Source organism: Macrobrachium rosenbergii, chromosome 13 (genome assembly GCF_040412425.1).
Source record: "Macrobrachium rosenbergii isolate ZJJX-2024 chromosome 13, ASM4041242v1, whole genome shotgun sequence".
Taxonomy (NCBI): Eukaryota; Metazoa; Arthropoda; class Malacostraca; order Decapoda; family Palaemonidae; genus Macrobrachium; species Macrobrachium rosenbergii.
The window spans coordinates 20,767,554-20,790,759 of NC_089753.1; the positions used below are offsets into that span (position 1 = coordinate 20,767,554).

Genomic DNA, 23,206 nt, shown 5'->3' on the forward strand with positions numbered 1-23,206 from the left:
TATTTCAAAACCGATAAAAGCTAAAACCATGAGTTATTTTTTGTTGTATTGTACATGAAATTGCGCACATTTTCATATATAAAACTTTATTTATGTAACGACTAATATAAAGCGGTGCAAATATTACGACAACGAGACGAAAGAATTTCTGAGATGTTCGGCCGAGTTACCGCGCAGACGTAAGGAAAATGTTTTTTTTTAAATTCACCATAAATCGAAATATTGTGCTAGAGACTTCCAATTTATTGCAAAATGAAGTTAAACAATTGAATATTACTAGAATGTAAGAGTTTTAGCTTACAATTGCGTTTTTTACCATTTCGGTCGAGTTGTTGACCGAAGGTTGAAATTTACAGCAGTTATTGTGATTTATGTGAAAATATTTCAAAACTGATAAAAGCTACAACCATGAGCTATTTTCTGTTGTATTCTACATGAAATTGCACACATTTTCATATATAAAAGTTTATGTAACGACTAATGTAAAATGATGCAAACATTACGACAACATGACGAAAGAATTTCTGAGATGTTTGGCCGAGTTACCGCACGCAGACATAAGGAAGAATTTTTTTTTTTTTTCAGAAATTCACCATAAATCGAAATATTGTGCTAGAGACTTCCAGTTTGTTGCAAAATGAAGGTACATGATTGAATATTACTAGAATGTAAGAGTTTTTTAGCTTATAATTGCGTTTTTACCATTTCGGTCGAGTTAAAGTTGACCGAAGCTTGAAATTTTGGCAGTTATCGTGATTTATATGAAAATATTTCAAAACTGATAAAAGCTACAACCATGAGTTATTTTCTGTTGTATTCTACATGAAATTGCGCACATTTCCATATATAAAACTTTATGTAACGACTAATATAAAACCGCAAACATTACAACAACGTGGAGAAAGAATTTCTGGCTGGACGTAAGGAAAAAGTTTTTTCAGAAATTCACCATAAATCGAAATATTGTGCTAGAGACTTCCAATTGGTTGCAAAATGAAGGTAAATGATTGAATATTACTAGATCGTAAGAGTTTTAGCTTAAAATTGCGTTTTTTGACCATTTCGGTCGAGTCAAGGGTTGACCGAAGGTTGAAATTTTGGCAGTTATCGTGGTTTATATGAAAATATTTCCAAACTGATAAAAGCTACAACCATGGGTTGTATTTTGCTGTATTGTACATGAAATTGCACACATTTACATATATAAAACTTTATGTAACGGCTAATATAGAACAGTGCAAAAATGACGACAAAAATGACGAAAGAATTTATGAAATTTTCGGCTGAGTTACCGCCCGTGCGTAAGAAAAAAGTTTTTTCTAAAAAATTCACCATAAATCGAAATATTGTGCTAGAGACTTCCAATTTGTTGCAAAATGAAGGTACATGATTGAATATTACTAGAATATAAGAGTTTTAGCTTACAATTGCGTTTTTCGACCATTTCGGTCGAGTCAAAGTTGACCAAAGGTTGAAATTTTTTGAAGTCGACGTACAGTACGTCCACTCGGCACCCAACAGACAATTTTAGTCGACGTATGATACGTCCAATAGGCGTTTAAGGGTTAACAACCACTTACTTTTTCATGCAAAACACTGGCATAAACAACAGCAAGCACAGACATAAACAGCTGTAGCATCAAGAACAGCTGTTTGCCAATGTTTATTACAAATGGCTTTACATTTTTCAATGTGTTAAAACTTGCAAACTCTAAATTGTGACTTTATGAATAATAGTAAAATAAAATTTAATTCATCCTCCACACAGTGAAAAAGATCTGAAGAAAGTATACCACTAAATTAACATTTTGGAATCAGAGAAGTGATGTCCAAAACTGGCAGAATCACAGCTTGACTTGATATTTAAATTTACTGCATTTATAAATACAGTACTGTACAGGCAGTCCCTGGTTTACGACAGGTCCGGCTTACGTCGTTCCGAGGTTACGACGCTTTTCAAATATATTCATCAGAAATTATTTCCCGGTTTACGACGCATGTTCTGGGGTTACGACGCGTAGTACGCCGATCTGACGGAAGAAATATGGCTCCAAAACGGCAGAATAATCATAATTTGGAGGTTCTTTTGATGAAAAACTCAATAAAAATGCAGTTTACGTCGTTTTCAATGCACCCAAAGCATTAAAAGTAAGGTTTTCTTATGATTTTTGACGATTTTCGACGATTTTTTGGTTTACGACGCGGCGTAAAAACGGAACCCCCGTCGTAAACCGGAGACTGCCTGTACTGTAAATGTAATCTGCATGTGTTAACTGTGTTTAATCAATTTACAAAAACTTTATATCTGAATTATGTTTCATTTAGCTAGCACGTGGGGTAACGTGTTAGGGGTATGCCTTGGATATAGGTCACTTGCTGCCTCCAGTCTGTGGTTTATGGGTACGCTTGGATATTAGGACTCGGGCAGTATTAAACAGGTTGTCATGTACTGGGTGACTCATGCACTATGAATGCAGAATACAAGTTAGTTAGTTATAAATGATTTGTTTAACCAGACCTCTGAACTCGCAGAATACAAGTAAGGCATGTATAATATATACATGTATAGTTCATAAAAATTTTAAAAACTGCACTCCAGTGATTAGCAATGATGTGCAGGCAGAAAGAAGTGTTGGTGATGCTGCTTACAGGCATAAACAGGCTGAGAAAAGGTTATAAGGGGGATGGGAGGCCAGGGAAAGAGTTTCTGGGATGGCGGGGTGGGAAGGCAGGGTAGGATTGGTGGGGAGGGGTTGGCAGGTGTTTTGACTACCTGAAAGTTTTTGCAATTGTTAATGGCTGAAAAGCACAGTGTCACTTGACGTATCATACTTCACTTTGTTTATCGGTTTTAACTGGCTGATGTGGGTATGTCATCAGTTCAGTAGCATATTCTGGAAGGTGCTTGGGTGGTTAAACACTGCTGTTTTTCTGTAAGCTTTTCTGCTATTAGTGTAAACGCATACGACATTACAAGTTATCATGGTCTACAAGAAAATAATGTTGATGCACTTTGCATCAGAGTGCATTTCTCTCCCTTGTCTGGAATGGGCGCTGTGATATCGTGTGCCACAATGCTTTCCCCTCATTCTGTTGCAGGTGCTGTGTACTCTGTATAGCCCTACCTTGTTGTAAGAGGGCAATGAAGGTGTTGACCCTTTAGAAGAAGCTTGAAATCATTGGGAAAATCGAGAAAGGATAGCCTTTGGGACATATAATAGAGGAGTATAGCAATACCCAATCAACCTTGCAGGATATTGAGAATGGCAAGGAAAAACTGAAGAAGTATGTGACAAACTGTGCAAAGAAGACATACAGGAAACAGGCCTGTGAGGTGACAGCAAAACCCTGTCATAAGGAGATTGAACAGTTAACCTTGATCTGGTTTCATCAGCAAAGGGCAGCTGGTTTGCATGTGTGTGATGCTGAGTTGAAGACTGCAACTACAAAGTTCACAGGCCTGCATGGGGTTGCAAACTTTAAGGCTTCCGAAGGTTGGTTGGTAATGGTTCAATAGTCAGCATAGGCTTTCTAACAAGAAGGCTCATTTCAAATCTTTGGATGCCTTTGAGGAGAGAATAGAGGAATTTTGGCTGATGTTGCATAACTTGATGAAAAAATTCCTTGTTTTGGGTTAAATCTACAACAACGATAAAACTGGTATATTCAGTCGCATTTTACCCACTAACACCTAGGTCGACAAGAAGGAAAAAGAATTCACCTGTTTGAAAGCTTCCAAGCAGTAAGTGTCAGCTTTATGTGCAAATACTTCTGGTAGCCATTTTGCAAACCAGTGGTAGTTGGACAGACAAAGCCACTATATGTCTTGGGTCAGTTGACAGGTAATCTCCAAATGATTTGGTAACTCGATTGTTCAGCTCAGAAATGCAGGTGAGCACATTGGCACCCTTTGTTTATGTGAGAGGTTTGTTCAGCCAAAAATCTGATGTGTTGCTGTCACATTTCAATAACCATGACTCTAGGCACCTCTATGCCTCTTCTGGTCAGTTTGCCGCTTAATGTTTCCCAGGAGTCACAGGAGGTGCACAAGGCACAAGATGCAGAAGACTTCAACAACATTGGTGCTGGAGGAGGGAAGTTTTTAAAAAGTCCGGCCGTCGTAAGCAGTTTTGGCTGTGCATTGAGTTAAGTGAGAGAGAGGGAGTTTTTTTTTATATCTATTATATATTTTTTGTGTACAGGCAGTCCCCGCTTACCGGTGGCATCGGTTAATGGTGATCCGGTTTTACGGCACTTGTTTAGCGACGCTGTTAACTGGATTTTCAGCGCTGATATCCGGTTAACAGCCCCGTTAAGCGAGCTATTAGTGCTATTATCGCCCATTTTTGGTTAGTGGTGCTCAGCCATGAACAAAACCTCAACCATTAACCGGGGACTGCCTATAGGAAAAATAGGAAAAACATCATGATATCCATGTTACATGGGAGTGTAATGTAAGTACATTACACTACCATATTGTGTGCTAGGTAAGAGAGGAAGGAAAAATGGGGTTTTCTTTTTTTGTATACAATTTATTTTTGAATGTTATTGATTATATATTATGTTTTGGAAAAATATGAAAAATAAAGCTACATGTTATAGAGTACTGTTCTGTAGGCACAGTACACCTAATGTATTGTCTATTGCGTATAAGAGAGAGAAAGAGGTTTGCTTTTTTTTTTGCATGGTGAGAGTGAGAGAGAATTTTTTGGTCAAAGTGTATTTATAAAGCGCAGTAAATCTTGTTACAAATATGGGTAAAATAAGGTGGGAAGTGTGCTCTTGCATTAAGTTTTCAGTTTAAAGTGTGGTAGTTGTTGTTTATAAGCATATCAAGTATTTATGGCTTTGCACCATATTGACAAAGTATGGTGAGTAAGGGTATAAAACTGCTGTTTTACATCTGTAGAGTTTTTTTTTTATCATATCCAGAAATTTCCATTATCTGGTAGGGCCGTGTCTCTGTTGATGTGGATATGGGAGAGATTACTGTACAAGTTTTCACTTGAACACGGACTATGATCAGAGAAGATAATGATTAGTTTACAGGAATTCCTCACTTTAACACAGTAAGAATGAGAAGCATGAGTAAATATCCCTTGCTGCCACTTATCATTGTCAGTAGTTGTGTCAATAGTTAACTACCATCACAGCTATCGACACTAAACAAAACAACTGTAATAACAGTAAAAACTGTGGGTAATTCAAGCAAATCACCAGCAACACAACTATCGATACTGTAAACAAAATTGTAATTATAGTAATTACCATTAGGTAATTACCATAATTAGAAGTTAGGATGAGCGAGCTCTCACTTTGTTACTAGCTTTATCCAAAGTACCATTATTATACGGCAATAATATTAGACAGTTTTGTTAATGGTACTTATTATACATTGATAGATGATTTGAAGTTATTGAAATGGTAAATCAGGGTAGTCTAACTTTCTTGTTTACAAAACATAGCTCTGTTGTTTACTAAAGGCCAATATTCCTTGGTAGTATTTAATAATCAAACTGAAGGATTTTGTGATAACAATAGTTCCCCAGTTATCCTTAATATGAGGGTTCTTTCCAAAAGGAATATATTCATGCGGATCTACTTCCAACGGGTATTACTCCGCCAATAGTGACGTCACAGGTGTCGAGCATTTGTTATGATGCTTACCGTATATTTTTCTTAAGGGAATAAAAGAGTATCTTTTTGTAATGTGAGCTTTGCCAAACTTTTTAGAATCTTGAACATACTGATTTTATGTATGTATCAGCTAACTTGCATCAACAGATAGTGTTATTTAATTTAATAAATTGGAGGTCGTCTTATACAGTGAACATACTCTAAACCTACATTTTTACATGAAAAATGGGGGCTGTCTTATACGCTGAGTCACTTATACGTTGGCATATACAGTATTTTAAAAGCGCAGTAAACTCGGAACAACATAAGCCGAGGCCAATGTAACCCGGGGACTGCCTGTACAAGTTTACTAGGCAGAAAATTGAGAAAATTGTTTAAAACATAATGGAGGAGTACTAGTTTATTATGTGGGAAATAGAGAAAATTTATGTGAACATTATGGAATAGTAGAGTTTCAAACTATATATAATATAAGTTTTGAAACAGGCTTCACAACTTTGAGAGTCTGATTGTGGACAAGTGTCACAAGAGTACTTTTATGGTTTGGAAGGGACTGTACCTTAGCTTTTTTTTTTTTTTTTTTTTTGTCACAGCTGTTTCAGTTCATTGTAATAGGAGACAAAATATCATATTGACCATTCAGGTATCGTATGGTCCATTTTGTGGGGTTGAGATGGAAATACTTTGTAGCAGCAAAACTAGGAGAAATTATGGTGTAATATATTGTATAGTACAGCATTTGCAGTTACTGTATTCTGTATATCTTTTCTGATTTCTGTCATTCTTCAACTGGCTGACCCTATAGTGGTTAGAAATTATAGAATTTATATACCTCTTACTTTTGCAACAACATGGGAGTTGTATGATAAGCTCATTAAATTTCAAACCTGATAGACTGCATGGGGTATTTAATTATATGCCCAATCATTATTTTGTAAGTGTGGGTTTATACATACTGATATCGAATAGGTCACTTGATATACTGTAAGTGTTATCTCAAAGGTACCCATTTGGGAATTTTTTATGATCATATACTGTACTTATAAAAATTCTAGTTGCCAAAAATTTTTGGGATTCATGATGTCTTGCTGAAAACTTTAATTCTCAGTCAGTAAAACACCACAAATAACTTTAGATATAAAATGGTCTTGTAAGGCATTTTGAGGTATGGGATAGCTTCCCAGTGTCCTGGGAGGAGAGGAAAAAATCTTGGGTTTAGTTTATGTGGCTTCTGAAACACATTTACTTGCAGGTGATTTTGTAGAATCTTGTACTGAAATTGATTTTTTTTTATTAAGTAACACCTTGAATAATTCTTCAGTTAAGGAAAGGATGTAACAGCCATGAAGCATAGTAGTTTTACTAGATACAGTTTGAAAAGTGACTTTTATAATAAGACATTTTGTAAAATCCGGAGTTATAATAAGACATTTTGTAAAATCCCTCCAGATTGCAGTAGAGGCTTTTATGTCAGTGACTAAGTGTTAAGGAAAAGAAATACATAGTGTAGAGAGATATTCTGGGTGTCACTTGTGTGTATTGTGTATTAGTGTTATATCAAAGGCAGTCCCCCAGAAGATTACTGTATGTGTATTCTTTATTTGTTGATCAGTTTAGTGTACTAGTATTTTAATTACAGTCTGTTAAGTAGTGAAATGTGCTTTGCAAGTTTATCATGTAGAATGTTATTTGCCCAGGTTCAGATCTTATTAAAAATGAACAGAGAATCTCATGTTCCCATTATGAGAGTTTGATTATTTGGGTTGAAATTTGGCATTTATGTGAGTTTCTCATCTTTTTGAACAAAAGTGTTGTTTGTGGATGCTTTTGATTTGGTGATATTTATATCCTAGGGGATCTAAGCTAAGCTTTACTACTAATATTGAATTAAATAATTTACCTCTATTTTGAGAATGGGAGTTGTTTACAGGTGATATTTATACTAGCCTTAATCTCTTTAATTCCATCTGTAATTCAATGATTTTAAGATCCACGGAATCCATTATACCTTCTCAGATTTAGGGTCTGCTGATGATTGTTAGTGAGAAGCATCTGGAGCTTGATTTTGAAACACTGCTGTCAAATACTGTAGCTATGAACTAGTGATAAAGGAAAAGTGTCGTTGCACTAGAATTTTTTTTATCATTTCAGTATTTGAAAGTGAACTGCAGTTCTTATTTTCAACCTTAAATAGACTTGTTAGGTATCTGCACAAGTTAAAGGTTACAGCAAAAGATTTATTATAAAGAGTTGATTCAGAATGATTCATACTTTCATAGAGTAGAGATTTGACCTTAAAACCTGCTTTACTGTGATTCCTGTTGGTTGGTCAGCCTTAGCTGTTACATGAAAGTTATCGTTATTTATTCTTTGTTATAACTGTTGATTCCTTGTACAAGTAAATATAAAATATTTGGGTTGAGTGTCCCAGGTTTGGGGGTGGAAGGAATTTCCTCCTTAATATCAGCCTTGTCTTGACAAAAAATTGTTGGGAGAAATCTATCGTGCTAGTGGAATACTTATATTTATCATGAGCTCTAACCGTCGTCATCAGAACTAGATTTTGATTGTGTATAAATTGTGATTGGTTCTGTGTAATTTTTTATGTATGATATTGCTAAAGTATGCACAGTAATATTCTTTCGTATGGCAAATGTCAAATTAGCAAATACTTGTGCAACCTTGATGTATTGTTATAAATTTTCAGAAATAATTGGCAGTGCAAAGTGTCATTAGGTGCATTGGAAGGAAAGTTTCCCTCCGGGACTCTAAAACACTAGGGTAGATATGAAAATTAGTGGTAAAATCAAAGGAATTGCATGCAGACCAAATTACAGCAAGGCATTATCGTACTTGAGGTTGATAGATAACAAACAAACAAAAACCTCTATACAGAGGGACCTGGTATGCTATACAGTCTTGAAATAATAGCTAGGGCTGTTGTTATCCCATTCTAGAAAATTTATATCTTTTGAATGTAAGACAAAGTGCCAACCCCTTTCCTTGTGTGACATACCTTAATCTTTTTGTAAATTATTGATACAGCATTCATTATGTTCCTAGTCATAAAAGCTGTGACCCCTAATATCATTCAAACATCTTACTGTACTACAAAAGAGGAAAGTAAAACCTTTTTTCATACCTTTACTTTTATTATAAACATCAACAAACACAAATGAAAGTAGTAATAAGCAAAGGTTTTTCATGAATGATCCTGTCACTCCAAATTGCAACATTTCACAATCGAGTTTCCTTACAACATAAAGTATGTCTTTGGCAAAGCTGTTAAAGCTTAAGTATCTCCGTCTGCTTAATGTTGCAAAGAAAGCAAGGTTGCTATTATTTAGCTCTACAGTATATTATACCTGCTTTTATTTACTTTTACCAGATGATTCAGAGACTAATAAACTGCTGAGCTTACTTTTTCAACCAGATAATTAGAAATTGATTTCATTTTTAAAAATCAGAGACATTTGATAGAAAAAATAGGACATTTTATATGATGCAGTAAAAGTCTTTTTTAGGTCAACGTTATCTTCATCATACTGTATTTTTATCAAAATTGGTACTATATGTTATGTTAATCCTTTATTCCATTGTTACAAAGAGTTAAGTATGCTTGTTCACAGGGAGAACTGTGTATATTCTCTTTCCTCTGAGCATTATATTTGCTGTAAACCTTCATTTCCTTTTGAATGGTTACTAAAAATGTGCTTCTGCAAGTGGTCTTTACGAGCTCCACGGTAAGGACACAAGGAACAAGCAAATGGTTTTTCTCCCGTGTGTTTTCGAATGTGGACTTTCAGATTTTCTTTCTGAGAAAACGTGCTCTGACAGTATAGACACTGGTACGGCTTCTCTCCTGTGTGAACCATTGTGTGACGCACCATGTTACCTTTGTTCGTGGTCGAGAAGGAACAAAACACACACAGGTACACCTTGGTGTTGCTCCCTTCAATGACTGTTACAGTGTGATGAGTCTTCTCTGGCACCACCTGTGAGGGAAGGCTGCTATCAGTCATTCATGTCATTTCAGGAAGGGATAACCTTATATTTAGAATAAAAAAAGATACATAGATGTAAATGACTGTTCCTTTACAATACTCTTAATGTATGATTACTTAGATCAACTACTGTAATATTTAGTCTTTTTTAAACTGGCATACATGCATGTTCTTTGGTATAAAGGCAAGAATTTGGTGAATTTCATGAAAATGTTACTATGAATTATAAATTGAAATTTACACTGATAACCTGTGTCCAGATCACTACAAAACACCAAAATTAAGATAATCCAAACTGAAATTATTTTCCTAATAGGGAACCAAAATTATGATAATCCAAATTGAAATTATTTTCCTAATAGGCAACCAAAATTAAGATAATCCAAATTGAAATTTTCCTAATAGGAGCTAATAGAAACCCAAATTAGCACCCAAAGAAAGAGGAGGAAAACAATGATATACTTTTGTTCCAGGAAATATTATGTAAATTAGAATTTTCCCATTTACATAGAAAAGTGTTTTTTACGACTGTTACTTCAGATATTGGCATAAACTAAAATATTTCTACACCAAACCGTTACTTACTCTGAAGCTCAATTTGGATTGCCAAGATACGATCAACTAGTTTTATTTTAAAATTAGTACTGTACCCCTTTTTGGAGCAGTAAATATTTTATCTGCTCTGCTGCTATTTGTAAGACTACTGTTACTTTAAAATCGATGACCCTTTTTGGAGGAGTAAATTTTTTATCAATTTTGTTACTATTTGTAAGACTACCAAAGAATCAAAGTTATCTTTACAGCTTTGTCTATACTGTAATAGCAATCTAATCAAGGACTGAAGAAAAATTTCACTTTGTCTTAAATTGAGTCTTTATTTTTGCTGGTTTTATACATGATGCTATATTTTCCTCTTTTTGTAAATATACTGGGAGTCAGTTTGTATGAAAACACAGTCTAGATCTGGTGTGATACACCTGTTTGCTGAGACTAATGAAAATAGACTATTCAACATACAAGTCAAGGATATGAGATACATTACAAGTCTTTTTCAACTGTAGTAAATAAATGCTATGGTGTACTGATAAACATTCTAAAAAACTAGGATTACAGTACTGGCAAAGGATAAATCCAAACTAATGTAGATTGTGTATCAGTTCACAAATTATTTGAGCCATCCAAATTGCAGATTCACCTTAGATAGTTGTAGTCCCACATGAAGAAGGTTACTCGGCTGTTTTGATATTGTATACAGCAGTAATTTGTATTGATGTTGATGGCTATTGATCAGAGAGCTGTATGAAAAGTCTTGGTGAAAGAAAATGAAACGAGTCACAGAGTTTTGAAGTTAAAATGTACAGTGTAGCATAATCAAGATGTTTTGGTTCATTCAGCTAGCTGCTGATGTATTTTAACCTTCGAAAGAGTTCACTTTGCAAATGGGCTTTGGAAAATAGGGACATCAGAATTCAGAAGAGCATTTTGGTCTTCGGATATTGTAAAAGTGATATTCCTCCCAAAAACTACTTGAGATTTCCTTCTCTTCACCCTTTTTCGTAATAAGAGACAGAAGAGAGCAAATGTAAAAGTGAAGAGGGAAACATATAAGTAATTTCTTATTACTAATAAATAATCATTATTAAAAGTCAGTGGTTTTTTTAATATATGGATTGTAATTGTACGGGAAGACTTGCCATTCTTGGCACTATACATTTTCTCAGGTAAATTTATAATAATCTTTCTCATCTTTCCAAGCACTGGATATTTGCAGATTTCCTACCATCGAGCTCTAGCATATAAATAATTTTATGGTGACAGCTGACTGTCAGCAAATCATTCCTGATGGCATTGATAATGCACGTAGCTGGAAAGATGATGTCACTTTTCTGTTTTGTAGTATGGTTTACTCTCATGTTTATTGTTTTCTTTTAGAGCTGAAAAGTTGATTTGCAATTTAAAAATTTATATATTAAAAGCTATAAAAAAGGTGTGTTAAGGGTAAATGTCAATAGGACAGTATTTTACAAGAATAATTCCAAGGTTATTATTTATTTGTGAATGTTGCAAGAGCTCATCATAAATTAATTACAGTAATAAAAAAGTCTTTATGATTAACTGAACAAACAGTCTTGTTCCTTGGATCTTCATGGTTCAAGATGTTTTTTGCCTTGTGCATATAGATCCAAGATGTTTTTCCTCTTGCACATCTAGTCATTGATATGTTCTAGAATGTGAACAATAGCTAACATAATCAGGTCCTAGGTAATGTTATTGAACCCTGGAATGATTTAAAATGGTAACTCAAAAGTTTTGGTGTCATAAAAACTAAAATTGAAAATTTTATTTAGAATTAAAAGTAAAGTAAATCTACTCCTTCAACGTACAACTTACTGGTAGGTAGTGTTATATGTACAGTAATAGATATTCTTACCCCCTTGGGAGTTCCATGGTCCTACAAGTATGTTATTTTTCTTGTAACTACCTATCCCTGATGCATAAAAGGCTCACTATGTCCCTCCCTTTCCTTTGTCCTCGTAACCTCTATCCCTCATCCCTGGTAAAGGAAATTTTGATTCACAAAGACATTGTTGTTGTTTTAATAATTCTTTGCCTTAAAATCCTCATAGAATTTCATTGATAGGTGCAGTGGTCAGGAAACAAGTTTTTGTCAGGAACCAGAACACTTCAGTAATTGTAGGGAATGACATGAACTCTTTTGCAGTTGAGTGCTGTCATATGGATGGTAACTGTTTTCTCTGCAGGTTACTTAAGAAAGGAAACATTTCCCAAAGTCACTGAAAAAGCTGGTTTTCTTCATAAAAGTAGATGATTTTTTTAATAAATTTTTTATTGCTACTCTACTTGAACTAAATGAATTTATAGTTTTAAGTACTGTATTTATGTATGGATGAATTCAGGGGTTTTTAAGAAGCTTTCATTGAGAGAATATTTTTAGTAAAAGTGGATTAATTTTTACAAAGATGTGTAATGTATTTTGGTCTTGTGACTGCTGTTGTTTTAAAGCTAGTTTGATGTTGAATAAATAATACAAATAAAACTGTATGGATTTGAATCATATTTAATAAAGTACAGTTAAAAAAGTTGTTACTGTATTGTGATTGTCAAAATATAGAAATATCATGCTGCATAGTGCTTTGAGAATTAGATATCTACTGTATAGTACTCTACTAATTTCAGGGAAAATTTGTAACATAAAAATAAGATGTTAAAAATGGCTTAAACATGCACTGCAACTAATACATGAGGTAGTTTGAAGTATAAAACAGTGAAAAATTTAATTTATAGATGTATAATAAGGTAGTAAAATATTTAGGAAACTTAATTGGCTAGATACATATGTAAGTAGCACAACCTCACATTATTGTTTTGTTGGACTGATCTATACATGGTACAGTGAAATTGTTGGAATTGAGTCTCTCATAGAAAGCATTAAATTGTATGAGGTGATAATTATTTAGTAGAATTGAAATGCTCTGAGATTTATGCAAACAGATATTGAATGCATAATTTATATTTTTATGTGCATTAAGAAGTGTATGGGTGGTAAAATTACCCATCCAAATGATGACTATATAGTCAACTATTGATAAGGAAAATATGATGGCAAGATGATGAATTACAAATTCCCTAGTCATGATTTCAGTATAGGATGAGGTTTTTTTTAACAGAAAAGAGACAGTTCGTTCTTACAATTAATGCAATGAAAGTTTTTGTTTGAACATATCGGTCGAGATTGGATGGGTCACTAGCTGCTCCCCATGTGGGTAAACAAGTGCCTCTTGAGGTGTGCCTTCTGAGTAAATTTAGCCGGGCAGAAGGTGCAAGCATGAGGTCTCTCGCCCGTATGCACTCGAACGTGGTGGTCCAAGTTAGTTTTAAAATGAGAAGAATAAGAACAATACACACACTTATACATCTTGATGCCGCTTCGCCCTACAGCTACATTTTGATGCTGTGTCTTTCCCCATGTCATCTGTGAGAAAAGGTGACAATGAATCAATAATAATTCTTAAAAAGTTCATCAACAAATACATTATAATATTGTATTGTTATTTTTTTAACAATATGTCCTAACTTGGCATGATGACCATTAAAATGTAGCTGTGAGCTGAATGGAATAGGGCCAGTGGAAGACATGCAAGCACTTTGGGCTAATAAAATGTGTTGGTAATTGAGTAATGAAAATTAAGGAACACAGACTTTTGTTTTATGCAAATTAATACTGAGATAATACTGTACGGTACATGTATTGTTTAAAGAAGTTGCATTGTGAAGTAACTACAAGTATATTAATTACTCTTAAATAAGAAAAAATATCCTTTCTGTAGTATTTTTACTATATTTAAAGAAAGTTGATAAACTAATTATTTGATGGTGCTGCATATGGTCTCCATATGATTTGTTTGCCTACATTAGAAAAAATAAAAATTACAAGCAACCCAGCACAACATATTTTTTAATAAAATAAAAATAACACAGATGACTCTTACATACACTTTGAAATCAAGATAAAAATATCAATAGCACTGTAGCACAAGACAATAATAAGCCATGCAAGCATTAACAAATAGCACTGTAAACACATTTAATCTTTGTAGGTCCGTGTATTTTTTGGTTGAGAAAGTAACTCGCGACAGAAGGACTGACAGGGAGCAGCAGTGCAAGAGATGTTTGGACCAAGGGTTTGTCATGAAACAGGTACATGAGTGCAAGAGTAAGATTAAGATGGCACATTGGTTACTATGATTATAGTACAGTACAGTACAGGCAGTCCCCAGTTTACGATGGGGGGTTCCGTTCTTCTACGCCGCATCATGTTTCGAAAAATCGTCGAAAATCGTCAAAAATCTAAGAAAACCTGACTTTTAATGCTCTGGGTGTGGCCAGAAAACGGATGTAAACTGCATTTTTATTGGGTAATATCTCTATGTCTGCTATTAGACAGCAAAATCCTTTACTTCATCAAGCGAGGCTAATCTGACTCAGTCCCAAGGAGTTCATGATATTAGAGCTGTGGCCACCTCCATTAACTACTTCCATTACGAATTTCTGGATCTTACCAAATACACTGGTTTGAAGTCACCCTGGCTTTCAAGCGTCACTATTTGAAATCAGAAGCTCTTAAATTCTCAGCAGTCGCGGCAGGGAACGTTATCCCTCCTTCTAGGCCCTTTCTGATTCCTAGTCAATTCTTCTCCACTGCCTCAATTATCCCCATACAGTCATTTCAGTCAGGCGTACGCCTTGACTTATCACTGACCAAAAGTTATCTGTATGTTTATTTAATGACACATTTATGTTATAATGTTTTCAATTTGTATAAGTTATTTTGTTTAAGTATATTTTTTTATATTGTCATGTTAATTTTAAGCTCCCATCAGTTATTTGTACATTACTTGTTGTTATTGCTAGTAATTAGTGGATTTTTGTGACCTTTGGTCTTCTTTTGCTTACATTTTGTTATCTCTTACAGTTTAAGAATGATATTTATTTCTCTGCTAATTTTCACCAGCTGACACGGGACCCGATCCAGAAAAGGGATTTTGACAAAGGAAAAATCTATTTCTGAGAGGGGACCGTGTCACCCGTGACCCACCTCTGTCATGTGTTGTCTCCCCCCATAGTAAAAAACATCATTCTGGTGGGGGTTTTGCTTTCATGGAACAAAAAGTGGTGATTTGTATACTGTCCGTGAGTGGTGCATGGGTTTGTAATGCACCTCTCTGTGGGACTTTTTGACTTTGGGATCTCATAGGATAAGGTTCGTGTTTTTAGTTCACCCTTTTCCATACACACGACTCCATCTAATGGAGCTCGCTCTGAGGTAGTAACCCAGCATTTCATTTAGCTTTCTCTGTATCTAGCAAACGAATTGCCTCAGAAATAAGTGCTGAATGGACTTTTTCACCGGATGACAGTCCCTCTCGAAATAGATTTTCCTTTGTCAAAATCCCTTTTTTATTGAGTTTTTTTCATGAAAAACCCTCCAAATTTTTATTATTCTGCAGTTTTAGAGCCATCATATTTCTTCCGTGGATCGAAGTGCATTTAACGCCATTAAACCCTGGAACATGAGTCGTAAACCGGAAATAATTTCTGATGAATATATCTGAAAAGCGTCGTAACCTCGGAATGTCGTAAGCCTGGGACTGCCTGTATTAGCAATCATGTATATGGAATAATCCAAGGATGCCATTAACTTGCTAATTGTGCTTCCAAAAGTTAGAATGTCCATGTGTGAAAGAGAAAAAACATAAGAGTAATATTGAATAGATAAACAAATCAGCAAGAGCTAATGTACACATACAAAAACAATCATTGAGAAAAATTAAAAAGTGATAAAAGGCAGTGATGCACAGCACTTTAATTTGCAGGAAGACTGTTTTGAAGCTTGATAGTATAGTGACTAAGATCATTTATTACTGGTACTTCAACATAGGTACTAAAGGTAATGTTGCTAATGCTTTTGAAGTATAATGATCAAATTTGACCCAACAAGTAGTCCAAAGAGGATCTAAACTAAAATTTACTAAAACTGAAGAAAGAGAAACTACCACTTCAGCAATTTTTCCAGGAATCTGAAAGCATCTTTCTAGGAAAAAAATGGTCCAGCAGTGACAGGACAAAATTTCTAAGCAGATGGCACTTTTACCATTTCCAGTTGTATGTTCAAAGTGCTGGAAATAAAGCCTTTGAGTCAAATGCAGCACCACTTATTTCCATCAAATGTTCAGAATCATAAGTACAGTTAAAAGCTATTTTCCACTCATGGGATGGGGACTTAGTAGAGGTCTACGATTGAAAAATGTTTTCAAGTTTTGCTCATTTTCAGTCTGCCCTTTTGGCTACAACACTGAATGATTTGTTCTACACATTTATTTAGGCTAGTAACAGTTCTAACACGATTTAAATAATCCGCATATTGTACTTGCATATGTTCAAAACCAAGAATTTTTTAGTAATGTACTAAAAACAACAAAGAACTGTGGAACATGAGACATAGGAGCTCCAGTCTCACTTAAAATGCCATCAGTATATAATGTCCAGAACTGAAGTTACGGTTTAATGATAGGTGCTGTATGGCGAACAGTCTTTGGCGGCTCTGATGTCAGTCTGAACAGGTCTGGTTCAATTGTCATGATTACCAGAGAGATAGTGCAGTGAATGCAAATATGACGATAGAATGGGTGATGCGGAAGTGCATTTGGGAGAACAGTAAATGTAAGAGATGCTGGTAGGATGAGAGGAACTGAATTTTAAAATAAGTTGAGCAACAAGATCTAAAAGTTTTAATAACAGTATTGGTGGAAGCAAAAGTTGGTTGTTCTGACACGATATACAAACTGTCGGTCCTTTACATTAGGAATTACTTTCAGCAAAGCAATTTCTAATGTAACGGACCTCAGGTTTGTAGCTAGGAAAAATACAGCTTACTTTAAAAAATGGTGATATTATATGGAGGGAATCCTGAACCAACTCTTTTATGGAAGCTAATTGTTAATGTTGAGTTGCAGTGGAGATGAATAGTTAGTGCAGCATATGTAGATTGAGAAGGTTGAAAGGGTTACAAACATAGTGATATGGTGACAATGTGGCAAAAGGTTGATTAGAATGCTTTGAGATGGTTTGGACATAGAAAATACAGGAAGGAAGGTAGATAAAAGTTGTGTAATTCAAAAGCACTGGAAGGATAAAGGAAAGGGCAACTGAAAAGTACTTGTGAAATAACATACTGTAGTTGTTGTGGGATAGAAGAGCATTTAATATTCAGGAAGCGTCTGCACAAAATTGTGTATTGTAGTGTAATCGTTATTAAGCATTGGGAGTTGAAATATGGATGTAAGCCCTCTTCATGCTTGTGTGAAGTGGTTGATTACATGAAATTTTGTGCACATTCATTTTTTATTCTAACCTTTGATTGGCTGAATTGCAGTTTCATAACTCAGACTACATCATATACTGACCCAGTCCATGCATGCAGCCAAGCAGTAATGGTTACACATTTTGCATGTATATGCAAACTTTAACCAACAGTTTATGTCAGGTTTTGGAAGCAAATTAAGTAGTACAATGTATTAAATGAAAAGTTCGTTATTAAGAACAAACCCCTCAAGTCAACTCTATGAGAGTTCAAAATTTAAGCTCATTGGTCTGGTTAGACTACTTACTGACAACAATGATCCATTCCAGATTTCTGCTAGGGCTAGCTGCAACTTCATATCTTGTTGAAAGGAGTGTAACTGTAGCATGATTGGTATCATCTTCATATTTTACAATCTTATTTAATAAACCAACAATTCTCTTTGGTAAAAAGTAAAAACAACAGTGATCCCAGAATACGGCCAGCCTACTGCTTATACTTTGCAGTCTTATTTATTTCCAAAACTTGACATACACTGTTGGTTGAAGTTGGCACATTTTTTGTCTAATGTTCAAAGTTTGATTTCTTATTTGGTTTTTGTATATCAGTCCCACCCTGCTGTAGTGTATGGCTGATATTGCTTGTGTATGTTTTTGCTTATTTTCCAATTAGTAGACTTTTAAGAAAATTGCAACTATTTAAGACCTTGTACATTAAGTGATTAGGAAATAGGTTATATCTATGATTTTAAGGATATAATCCTGAAATAGGCTAAATTGTCATGTACTGAAGGATATCTGTTGTTGTAAGAAGCCAGTGTCTTGTACAAAAATTTGAAAAATCAAATTACAGTTTAAGCACAAGAGCAGTCACCATAAGGAGAGTAAGTCCCAATTTCATACAGGTTGACCATCACTAATCCGGCAATCAGTAATCCGGCACAAATTTCGGCTAGAGTAACTTCCAATGTTTCCGCTTTAATTTAAAATTTCTCTGGAAAGGCGCAGAAACTTTCGCTCGCCGTCGCTCATTTCCTCGTGGCGCAGTGTGCTGCACAAGGAACAAACTGGTAGCCTGTAGCCTACATTATACTGAACTCTATTTTATCAATAGTATTATACAAACATCAAAAATAACAATATGTGCATCTTTTTCATGGGTCTTTTAAAAATTTATGCTTACTACAGCAGTTTCAATTGTATTATAAATTATGCATCAATGTTTTGTTTTGGGAATCGGTATCGGTGTTTATTTACTACTTAACTAAGTTCAAAGCTACTTTTTTTGCTTCTAGTTAGCTTAAATGAATATGGATACTTTATTTATTTGAAGTAGATATTTTTCGCTATACGGCGTTTTAAGATCAGAAATATCTCTAAAATGTCTCGTTGTGAAAACTAATTTAGCTTCATTTTTCGTTAATATATACATTCTCGGGAATCGCTGGCTGGTTTGGGAATGTTTGTTTTGTGAAAAAATCAAGATTTCGTTCGCTATTTTCTCTTGTTTTCATCAATATAATACGTAACTGCACGATTATCTTTTATCGGCATGAAAACAGTAGTAATTTGTATTCTTCATGCCTATGTGGTTTTGATTAAAATACACAGTTTATTTTAATTGAAGTTTCATCCATGCTGCCGATGCACGATAATTTATAGTCATTGGCAGCTTTAACATTGTTTTCTCAGCTTCAGCTACAACTTGCAACAAGTTACTGTAGCAGATATATTTCCCCGTCGATCTTTTTCTCCAAATAAAGGGTATAGTGTAAAAACATATCAGTCCTATTGTACATTTCTAACGCATTTTGTAACATAACTTCACCAGGTAATTGTGTATTACCGTGCGATTTATTTTGAAATACACAACAGTTGTTATCCGATCGATTATTAGCAAAACAACAGTTTCCGTTTAATTTGTTTATGGCTGTACACATTTACGCAAGATTATAACGTTACTAACAATACTTTTATCATTCTCTTTTACTTTTAACAGTACAGATGGAATAAAGAGATGGAGGATAAGAAGTTGGTCTACATTGTTGGTCTCTCTCACTGCCGGCGCCATAGTGGAAATCTAAAATATTTTTTCCGAAATATTTTCGTATCAAGTATAATTATTGCTAACCCCATCGTAAACTCGAAATATTGTAAGTCGAATTATCGTAACTCGAGCACTACCTCTATTTGATAATTGTCTTTCTTTATTAAATCAACTTTGTACTTTGAGTTAGGATACTTTTAATTTAAGATGAGGTGCTTAGCTACTGGGTTTCAGGTATTCCAGCCTAACAAATGGCTAATCTGGCAAAAATGGTAATCCGGCACCCTCAGGTCCCAATGATGCCGGATTAGTGATGGTCAACCTGTACTGTAAGTCCTAGCCTTTGTCTACATTCAGTTATTTTGTATTCGATCCTGAAATTTTCATGTTATCATCAGTTATGTTAGTTCAAGCTGCTAATAGGGTTAGACAATGTACCCTTGGTTTTCTTATAATATGTAATCTTTGTGTGAAGAGCATTATGGCAGTACAGGTAATTGCAGTGGTAACCTGTTCATCTGAGTTCCGTGTGCAAATGTAATAGTGAACAAAAGGGTAATGAAACTGCTGCACATGCTGTTGTTAGTGAGTATTAATATAATTTTTTACTTGTCTTAACAACCCCAGTGCTTATGGTTTATGCAGAGCAGGAGTTTGTATTTGCACATGCTATATACGGCTGTACTTCCTTTCACAAACAATGAAAACTACTAAATGGTTGATGTTGTTCAGTATCAACACTGTCACCAACAAGCAATGTCTAGCATTATTATTGATTGATACTGTACTGCGAGTGCTTAAATTCCCTCATGGTTATAGGAGGGTGGGATCAAAATTCACTGTTAAATCTCCATTAAAAATCATTAGTTTCAAGTGTAAGCTCCTCTCTGTTGTGATTTTTCCACCCTGTTGACTTTACCTGTATGGAATATTGCTCTTATATTTATTTTGTGCATGCCTTTAGTTCCCTTCTTAGTAAGATCAAGAACAGCTTATGGTATCCTGTTTTAGTTACTTATAAGAGCCAAATAAATAACTAAACAAACATTTCAATAAGTGAAATAATTGATGTTAAACTATATTAAATTTCTATTTCACGCCTCAGGCTCGTTATTAAGAGACAAACGGGACTCTTTTCTCTATGCTACTCATTAAAATGTTCAAAAAACAATCGACAGTAATCATGGAAACACCGTAATCTTTACTAATAGCCAACTGTTCACAGTTTGCCAGTGCAAACTATCAAGTTATCAACCAATTAATACAAATTATGTCACTCGACAGTATGCACATACCACAAAAATAACACACAAGATATAACAACCATTGATACTTAGCTGAATTGTAATAAACACTTTTAAAGGAATACTTCCAGATATATGTAAATGATATATCACAATTTGACGGCCAGTGACTAAGAACTAAGTGCTCACTCCTTTGCTGAAGGAATCCCTCCCTTCTGTTGACTTTTTTCAACCATGAAAATGACGTGCGCCTCGCAAGTGGGTGCGTTCTTTTTCATGGCAAAAACGTCTTTTTATGCTAAATCAACAAACAAAGACGACAACATCCTAAACCAACAACAAAAACACTATCAACAAAAGAAAATACGAAACTACAGAATAATACAAACCAACTGTATTATAATAATATTCACAACAAAAACACAACCGCTCACTGAGACTTTCATAGATCTCCTATCGAGTCCCGATACACTCCCAACAAGCAAAAGATATTTACAGTAGTCATGCATTAATGAGGGCCTTTCTGACCTCAGCAGCCTTTTGAGCGGTTTTCCTAATTGGACGGGTGCCTTTTAGTTCCATTTCAGCAGGAGCAGTGTCTTCCAACTCCTGCCACAGTTCAAGGGGGTACAACAGCGACAGGTCGCATGATTTGACCATGTGGTCAGAGTGTAACCACTGTAATATATTGTCCGGTCCCCACATACAGCTGAATAACCTGACCATTTCCACTTATTCCTTGGCCCTTCATCATGGATAAGTACCACATCACCCACTTTAGGCCAGCAACTATGTTTGTTTCCTAAACGATGAGATTCACGGAGAGAATATAGAGGGATGAAGAAATTTGTTTTTATTTAGCATTTCCCAACGTTTTGAGAGAGAGAGAGAGAGAGAGAGAGAGAGAGAGAGAGAGAGAGAGTATGTAATTGTCATTGTGAGTGGTTGGTTGTTGGAGTTGGTTTTACTGTCTCTCTCTGTCTGTCGGTCTGTCAGGAGTTTTTCGTTTTGGGAGGTCTTGCAGTTGAGGTCCAACCTTGAAAGTGAACAGGAGTTCTGTTTTTTTTGGGGGACCACATTAATGGTTCATGTGTCTCTTCTTTTTTTGTTGGTTAGGGTTGTTGGTGGAGGGTCGGTTTAAGTTTTTGTTTCGAGGTGTGTGCTGTGATGGCGACCGTGGACCTTATCCATTTCCAGCAACCGAAGATCAGGGTGAGTGTTGCGTGTTGTTTGTTTGAGGTTAGAATTCCGCCACATAATATTTGCGTCAACGTCAGTAGCAGCTGGTTGCAGCTGCAATTGAGGTTGGTGGCTGGTAGTGTGACTGGAAGAGAAGGATGGAAGAGGAACTGGTAAGGTTGAGAGGAGAATACGTGGTTGAGGGGTGAGAATGAGAGATTGAGAGTCAGTTGGAGGAGGTGGAGGGAATACTAAGAAGTGCAAAGAAATGAAAGGGAGATGAAGAGAGTCAGAAGAGAATGGAAGAGAGGATGGAGAGAGGATGGATAAAAAGTTGGAGGGAATGATGAAAGGTGTGGAAAAGAAATGGTAGGAAAGGTATGTTCAAGGGTGTTTTTGGAGAAGGGGCTGTTGGAGGCAGGTTCTCTGGAACGTGTGAAGGGGCAAGAGAAAGAAAGGAAGAAGGAATGGAGCGTGAGTGATGAAAGTGATATGGGAATAGGAAGTAAACGAGGAATGAGGGGCAGGTGTAAGGAAGGAATGAAAGCAAGGGAAGGAACAGAGGAAAGTAAGAGGATAAGTCAGGAAGAGAAAAGGGAAGAAGGAAAGGAAAAGGAAACTGGTAAGAAGGGAAAGGAAGTGGGAAGGCAGGAAAAGGAAGGAGAGGGTGAAGGCAGTAGTGATAGTGGGGTGGATGGGTGAGTGGATAAAAGTGGATAAAAAAGAGGAAGAAGAGTGTAATGAGTAAGATGGATGTAAGTGCAGAAGTGGACTCTTTGTATTCGGAAGAGAGGGTCTGAGAAAGGACAGAGCGAAAATGAAAGTAGAGAGTGAAAGAGAAAAGAAGTGAGAGAAAGGCTATGACAGAGAGAGGTAAATTCTGGTGTGAAAAGTATAATGTGAGTATGGAAGTAGGGATGTACATGATTTCTTTAGGAGTATGAAAGGTTTTGTCAGATAAGTATGGGGAAAAGAGAGTATGGGCACGAGAATTATTGGGAGAGTATTTGGCTGGGTTTTTACTTGATACATGTATAGGGTTATTATGAGTGTGGGAGATGTTGAGTATGACAAAGGTGAAAGCTAGATTAGTTGAGCAAGGGGGCGCATGCGGACGAGTAAGTTAAGAGGAAGAGGAAGAATTTGATGAGCCAAGAATAAGCTGGGGAACCTTGTCACCAGTTTGTCATTTCTGAGACGTTGGCAAGGGAAGA

General features: G+C 35.5%; 1 protein-coding gene and 1 long non-coding RNA gene across 7 annotated transcripts in view; one reads left to right on the forward strand and one right to left on the reverse strand.

The window, feature by feature from the left end:
• The window catches only part of LOC136844978 (uncharacterized), a 122,677-nt gene that overhangs the window by 40,621 nt on the left and 58,850 nt on the right, over nucleotides 1-23,206 (forward strand). The gene's annotated exons all lie outside the window — the stretch shown is intronic.
• LOC136844976 (longitudinals lacking protein, isoforms H/M/V-like) overlaps nucleotides 1-23,206 on the reverse strand; it is a 188,928-nt gene that overhangs the window by 20,066 nt on the left and 145,656 nt on the right. Inside the window, exons 6-7 of one of the 6 annotated variants that reach the window (XR_010855023.1) lie at nucleotides 13,353-13,635; nucleotides 8,769-9,632 (exon numbers count right to left, since the gene is read on the reverse strand). The exons of 2 other annotated variants lie outside the window; for them this stretch is intronic. Coding sequence is in view for 3 of the 4 variants with exons in the window: in XM_067114462.1 (XP_066970563.1) it covers nucleotides 9,300-9,632 (333 nt within the window). In the remaining variant the exon portion in view is untranslated. Of the gene's footprint in view, nucleotides 1-8,768; nucleotides 9,633-10,496; nucleotides 13,636-23,206 lie in introns of those variants that run through there. 3 more of the 6 variants (XM_067114472.1, XM_067114462.1, XM_067114471.1) reach the window with 3 other exon arrangements.